Consider the following 7,880-nt stretch of genomic DNA (forward strand, 5'->3'; position numbering starts at 1 on the left):
TCTAGGCCTTTCAGTTGACAGAGCTAGGGAATATGTACTTTTTTTTTTTTAACAGAAAAACTGTCAGGGGTTTAGACTGGTATTTTAAATTCGATTAAACATTAATTTTTTACTTAACTTTTTAAATACCTGCATTTAAGTCTTGAAAATTTTCTCCCTAGCAACATTAACATAATTATTTTTTGCTTTAGCATCAATATATAGAAAAATGTTCATATAATGCCAATATTACAACTAATAAACTAACGAATGAAATTTACTAAGATTTCTTTGCAGTTCTATTTGTCCTTGGAATATACTCCATTAAGGATATTCATTGAAAATACTGTTTTCTAAAGCCTTTTGGATAATTCTTTTGTTTGTATGGTTATACCAATTTGAAATTCATGCCATGTCATCCTTATATCTCTTCCTTACTGAAGATTTTAGCTTTCTGGGTACCTCTTCACCCACTAAGACCTAATTTAAGGTCACCCAGTAACAGTCAGGATTTAAATCTAGGCAGTCTTATGCCAATGCACCCTTTTGCTTATTGCACTAATACTTCAGCTGGTTTGCTGATCATAGATCTGAGTTTCCAAAGGGCTCTCTCAAAGAGTTTGCATGGGAATGGTGGTGGGGGAGGGGAAGGATTGAGTAAGATTGTGAAGGCTCAGACTTCTGGAAAGGACTAAGGTAAATGTGGATGTGAGCATAATGGGATTAATCTGGCCAGAGAATCTCTTGAGTCTATTTGGAGCTGCTTATTCTGCAGCCCTGAATGGTACAGCTGTTGGAAAGGCAGTTTTCTTGATCAGGAACAGGAGGTACTGTGAAGCTTTCGAAGCTACTGTACTCTCATGTTTTCCTCTTCTCTTGGACAGTTTTTACACATTCTACAGATACCTTACATCCACTTCCAGGAAAAGCTTCCTCTAATCACTCCTACATTAGGCTGGAGGAACCTGCTATGCACTTCCATGTCCTCCTATTGTTCAGCATGTTTCTCATCCAGAAGGATGCAAAGTCAGTGAAGATAAGGTCTCTATCTTGCTCACATTGTATCCTACCACTTAGCGTAGTGTCTTGGCTAATAGATTCTCAATAAATATTTGTTAAATTAATGCAATATATTCAGTGAATGAGTTAGCAATTAGGATCAGAAAGATCAGAAAAGAAAGATCAGAATGGCTGATCTACCTCCACTACCTTTTGTTGGTATGTCAACATAAAAACAAAAATGAATACCAAAATCCTAAAAGCTTGAGTATATAAGAAAACAGGCTCTCTAAAATCTAAGATTTATACAGACATGTGAAAATCCATGAGAGAAGCTAACACATCCAAATCTCTAGGAGAGAAATACTAATCACTGGGAGGCATTCTTTAGGGACGAAAAAGATATTGTCATTAGCCATATGTGGTTGAACATTTGTGGAAGCAGCAGCTTCCAGCTGAATGTCCTGACCCAGATCTGTCAGGCCATATTTGGCTTTATCTAAAATATGCCATGCCTACCCAGTTCTTGGAGAGGGGAAAATGTGCAGGCTTTTGAATTGCCTAAACAGGAATATAGCTTATTGGGAAGTTAAACAGATATGTGGAAGATTCTTTTATTTTTGTTTTCAATTTTACTATATTTTGAATAGGTAATATATTCACATAGTTCAAAAGTCAAATGATATAAAATGGTATACATTAAGAAGTTTCTTTCCCATTCCTAACCCTGACCACCTCATTCCCTATATGCTTCCACACCACTAAGAACAACTTTTTTCCCAATGTTCATTTATGCAGCTGGAAATGTTTGCATGCTAATACCCCTCTCCTCCTCTCCCCCTTACATGGAATATAGTATAATATGGATATTGCTCTATAGCTTGTTGTGTTTTTTTCTGCATATATCCTGAAGATAGTTCTATATCAATACATTAACAGCTTCCTTTTCCTTTTGTTTTACAGTTGCACTGTGTTCCAAAGTGTGAAGGATCCATAGTTTATATAACCTGTTCCCTATTGATGGTATGTAAGCTATTTCCAATCTTTTGCTGTAACAATGACGTAATGAATAACCTTAAACATGAAAGTGAAGATTATTTTAGACTAGTACAAATAAGAGTGGATTAGATCATCAAGTGGGAACTGTCTGGCAAGTAGCTAAGGCAGGAGTCCCTCTGTGGGACTGGGGAGTGAGGGTGTTGTGAGGGCACCGTAGTCAGTTGAATGTGTAATGAATGACCAGACAGATCTGTGCAAGAACAAGTTTTTTCTTGGATTCATTTTTCCCAAGTGGAATAAACAGAAGGTTTTAGAGAGAACAGCATCAAGTAGGGAGACTCATCTGTACAGCTCTAGGTGTCCCTAAGTTTAATGTTTTTAGTGTTTAGAAAATAACATCCAATTTGTCCTTAGGAATACACAATGATTAGAAAAGCTTATTCTCAGCCACTTCCCCAAATTCCTATAACTTTTTTAAGAGGCCAAGACTTGTGATTAAGGATTTAAAAAGGCTCCCTGCCTGATAAGGCTCTGGCAGTCTAAATAGATGTAGCACAGAAGGCACTATTGATGGTCCATCCAATATCCATCCTCCTTCATTCCTGCTGGCAGAGCCCTGCCTTTGCCAGGTAGTCCCTTCCACTATGTGGCACAGACTGGCCTCATTCCCATCTCAGGGTGGATCGTGATTGGTCTAAATCAATCCTGCTGGCAACATGCCCTATGAAGATGCTTGGCTGAGGTATTTGCATATGACCCAATTTTGGCCAATGACACTGGCAGACAAGCTGTCTGGAGGGGGAGGGTAGGCTTTTAGGGGAGCAGTTAAGAGTCATCATCCTCTTTTCTTTGTGGGCCAAGAGGTGATATCTCAAGTCTGCCCAGCTCTGTTGGTCTTGTCATAGTGGAAAGTAGAATATCCCTGACCTGACTCAGCCACAGCTACCTCATGGGTATCTGGGGAAAGGAGGGCTGAGTAGAACAGCAGGCACCTGGGCAGGTACTCCTTCAAACAACTTTCTTTAAATAATTATTTAATATATGGAGTCAGGTTGACAAAGATTTTCTATTAATATTTTGTTGACTAGAAACAAACTAACTTGAATTCATTTTCTCTAACTGAAACAGAGTCAGTATTCTGAAAATACCAGTCAGTTCATTTCTCCTGTAGCTCTCCTCTTTTCAAGCTCTCTTTCATAATTTTTTGGAACCAGACAAGTTCCTTAGGGCACCCTGAAGAGCTCACAGTTTAAGTAACAAAAAGTCACACCTATCAGCTACACGGCACTACTCATATATTATTTGCTTTTAGGATCTCTGTTCTGCTTTCGTTTGAGAGCTACTGCTTGTTGATGTTGCAGAAAAATTCAGCAGGGATATAGGTCTGCTTTAGAAAACAGTGTTGTTGTTTAAATTTCCCCTCAAAGGCAGTAGTTTGGAGGAGGCCGATTTACATTTTGTCAGTTTGTTCCAGTGATAAGCATCACTTAATAGAGCAACATATCATAATAGATAAACTGGTTGCTTATCCCCTTATGTGGCTCTGGGTCACAGATTAAATATGAGGACTGACAGAGTGGAATACAAAGTACCACGGAGCACAGAGGAAGAAAACAATGCCTTTTTAAGGCTCTTAAGAAGAATAGTTTGTATACTGGGAGAAAGTATGGGTTTTAGAGCCAGAAAATAGGCCCAGCTACTTCCTTGATAGTACCCAGAACAAAAAATAAAATATGGGGCCGCTTGTTAAAAAATAAATAAGAATTTTGCGACAGCAACAGTGAGCATTAAACCAGGTGTGGGGGCCTGTGTAGGCGGCATACCCAGGGCCTTAGGTTCAAAACTCACTTTTGCCTCTCCAAACCTTCCTGGCTTTGGACAAGTCATCCTCTCTGAGTCTCCCTTTTTTTCATCCGTAAAATTGCGATAATTGAACCTCCCTTGAAAAGTTGTTATGAGGGTGGAATGAAAAGCACCTGACACATGATAGGTGCACATTCCTCTTAGTCTATGTTGTGGGCTCTTCTTCGGTTGTTCTTCAGAGGCATCTATCTTTGGCTTTCTACTCTTATTTCCCACTTTCAAAATTTTTCAAAAGGGCATTAGGGTGAACCTTATAAAATGGCCCATATCTGACGACTTAGGATCTCCAAAACGGCAAATAAGGATCAAACGTATACAAACTCCTTAGCATAGCTTGGAACAGTACCGTCCTCAGACCAGGGCAACTGGGCTCGTTCCCCTGCGCCCGAGTTTTAGGGGACACGCGCCCCTACCCCCTGCCCTACTCCCCCCACGCGATCTTCCAGACGCGCTCTTCCCCCATATAACGTGGAGTCAGTCCCTGGAGCCCACTCCCCTTGTAGACCACACTCCAGTACCCGGAATTCCGGGATTCATACCCAAAAGGCCCTCAGCCCGCTTCCAGAACCGTTCGGCCTCTGCCCATGGGACTTCTCCCCGCAGGCTGGGCGCAAAACTTAGGCCCCAAGGATTACCACGGGGCCGCAGTTTGGGATGGATGAGCCGAGCTTGGACGTACAGGTTGTGGGAGAGAGGAGGAGCGGTAGAGAGGCTGGAGGGTCGGCACGCATGCGCACCAAGCCCCTCGCAGAGCAGCACGGGCCTGGGTGGGAAAAGGCGGGCTGGGTCCGTGGCTTACATTTGTAGGTTTGCCCCTCCTCTCGCGCCCCTCCCTCTCTCTCATATAACGGGCCAGCCTGCCTTTCAAGGTCACCTATATTATGACCCCAACATACCATAACCGTTTACAGTTTTATCTGTACACATGCTTCTCTTCACCTCTTCCCAACTGCTGTGATTCCCCCAAGTATTCTGGGCATTTAAATATATCTCTATGCTCTCTACATGATGCTGTCTCAACCCCATCACCCTTTTCTCCATCTGAGGAAATTAATCATCCCTAGGAGTCCTCCCCGCTAACCCAACCCTTACCACCAGGCAGGGCTAGATGCTGCCTATGTTTTCCCTCTGTGATCACAGTATATAACAACAATAACAATAATAATAATAATAATTATTATTATTATTATTGCCCTTAGACTGTATGGGGGCTCTTCCAGGGCAGTAAAAATGCTTCTTTATGCTTCTTCTTAGTGCCTACCCCAGCACCTGGCACTTGGTCGCCAAAAATTATCTTTCAGTGTGCTGTAGTCATCAAAATCCAGCTCCCCCAGTGACCAACTGGCCTTAAGCAAAATTACCAAAACCAGTCTCCTCTTCCTTAAAATAGAAATGAACACACTTTCCTTCTTGAATAGTCCTAAGGATTAAATAAAGTAATTCATCCAAATTGCTTCAGCACAATGATAAATAGTATGGGCTCAATAAAGGATATCCATGATTAACTTAGCTCCTATATTCTGATTCTTGGTAACCTGTAGGAGGAAGTAAATAGTCCTTTGAAGCTAGCAGTGTGGTTTCTATTTTGACGAGAAAAGTTTGTATTTAATAGCATAATCTTAATAGAAGTGTGAAAAAATGGGTGTAAAAAATTACCTGAGGTAAGGTAACACTTGCTTGGAAATGGTTTTACTAAAAAGGCACCAAGTCATATTTTTTAAGTAAATTCATTATGTAACTTGGTAGCCTTCAGCAAAATGGGTGAGAAAAACATTACATTACAATCTATTTTGAGAGGTATTCATAATAATGTTTATATATCAATACCTAATTACAGGAAGATAAGAAAATATAACTACCTTTGAGAACTTTTTTAAGAACTTTACATATATATATAACTATCATGTTTTTATAACTATTCTTACAAAATGTAGGTATTACTACAAAAATGCTGCAAGCATACATATACACGTTCAGCTTAGATTTTTTTAAAAAAGGAAAAACTTAATTACAAAAAATATGCTAATAGAAACAGAAAACAATTTCTGAGTTACTCTATAGATCACGTCTGCTATGACTTGTTACCCCAAATTGTCTGTCTATTAGCATATCGTGCAATATTAAATTAAGCTACTGATATTTGCATTACTGCACATCTAAATCCTCTTTTTAAAGAGAAAACCAAAAAATGGAATATTATCTAAGCTTGCAGAAAAAATAAAAATTGTTTTATATAACTTATTTGAATCATATTGCTCATACAGAATAAAATTGACCTACTTTGTTAAAGAACTTGATCTCAATCATTTTCCAAGCTAGTGCAAAATAAAATAAAGTCAGACACTTTTTTTTTCTGCAAAGTATTCATGTTATTATGCTGATACGTGTTTGCTTACAATCTCAACTATGGGAGACTATAAGCCTAACTATCTACAATGGGTAATTGTGCTAATTATTTTTCACAATGGCACATCTCACTGGCACTTAGATTGACTTAAATCATAGAAGCTGCTAATTTAAAATCCTAACATACATGAAGATATCTGAGGTGAGAATTAATAACTTATGGGTAGGAGAAGATACTACTAGTAAATTTAAGATTTCTAAGGCACAGAAGGAAATCTGGCAAATCTTGTGTATTCTAGGTGTAGAAATGAAAATCAATAATGGCTTTACAATAATAACAACAATATCATAGTAAAGTAGCTTTTCTTTGAGTTGCCTTTTGTGCTTGAAAGTATAATAAATGGGATATCATCTTTACTCTTGCCATAATGCTAAGACGCAAATATTTGAATTCTGAACTGCAGGCCAGAGGAAGCAGAAACTTCCCTATGGAGAGAGATGGCGGAGTTTGCCATTGAGTTCTCTCTCCTTGCTTAAAAGATCCAGGCTGTGCTTTTTGAAGGCTTCAGACTGCAGCCTGAGTTCATCGTAGGCCTTCTGGATCCCATCTACTTTGCGCTGAAGCTCCCTGACTCTCAAGTTGCTGTCCACAGCCACTGCCTCTTGCTCAAACCGCTCCAGCGCATGCTTCCTGTCCTCATTTGCTATCTCCAACTTTTCCTCAAGCTGGCAGATCTCTGCCTGCTTGTTCTGAAGCACTTTGCCCCTTTCAATGGACAGCTGCAGCAACTCCTCTTTCTCTCTAGTGACGGTCTGCAGCCTGGCCTGCAGCTCCTGGCTCAGGCTGCTGTGTGTCTCCTCTGCCTTAGCTATCTGCTCCACAGCCTGCTGGTGCTGTTGCTTGAGGGTCTGCAGCTGGCTGCGCAGCTGTTCTGTCTCCTTGGTGTGGGTGCAGGCCTGCTGGCTCTGTAGCTCCAGCAGCTCCTTCTCGCGCGCCTGTGCCTGGCAGGCATCCTGAGCACACCTCTCCTTCAGCGTTTCTAGCTCCCCAGTGAGGGCCTCACACCGGACTGTGAGCTGCAATACTTCCGCCTCCTCATCCTTCAGAGCCTGGCTGAAGAGGCTGCTATTCTCCAGCCTCAGCTTCTCATTCTCCTCCCTCAACTTGATGTTCTCACTCTTGTATTCATCCTTGAAGCGGATCATCAACTCGTGGTTGGCTGCTAGGGTCATAAAGCGTTCCTCTAGCTTCCGACTGTACTCACCCTGGGCCTTGAGCTTCTCAGCCTCCTGCATCATCTTCTCCTCCAGCTCCGCATTGAGCAGCTCTAGGATCTGGCAGCGCTCCAGGGCCTCATCTGACCTCCGCTTCAGGATGCAGATGAGCTGGGACTGCTCTTCAATGCGGGAGCGAAGCATAGCCTTCTCGCTCCTCTCCTCCTCTGACAGTCCCCGGAGGTTTGCCAAGGCTTCCCTCAGACCGTCCAGTTCCTTAAACTCCGTCTCCTCTTCCTGGTTGTTCAGTTTTTCATTTTGCTTCTCTAAGCGTTCTTCAGGGGGCGGGGTGTCCATCCTGGGAGCCTGCTCTTTCTGGAGCATAGGCGCTCTCATCCACTAAGGGCTGACTACAGTCTTTTCCCCTCAGATTTCAAAAGCTGCAGGGTGTTGCTAGGGACTCTTGGCACTCCCCAGCA

At 41.6% G+C, this 7,880-nt stretch overlaps 1 protein-coding gene across 1 annotated transcript; it reads right to left on the minus strand.

Annotated features, from left to right (window-relative positions):
* Positions 1-5,414: 5,414 nt before the first annotated feature.
* On the minus strand, positions 5,415-7,880 carry CCDC89 (coiled-coil domain containing 89). The gene has a single exon (XM_004051925.5). It carries the CDS (start codon positions 7,795-7,797, stop codon positions 6,673-6,675), a length of 1,125 nt encoding a protein of 374 aa, XP_004051973.3. The 5' UTR covers positions 7,798-7,880; the 3' UTR covers positions 5,415-6,672.

This window comes from Gorilla gorilla, chromosome 9, assembly GCF_029281585.2.
Source record: "Gorilla gorilla gorilla isolate KB3781 chromosome 9, NHGRI_mGorGor1-v2.1_pri, whole genome shotgun sequence".
NCBI classification, from domain to species: Eukaryota; Metazoa; Chordata; class Mammalia; order Primates; family Hominidae; genus Gorilla; species Gorilla gorilla.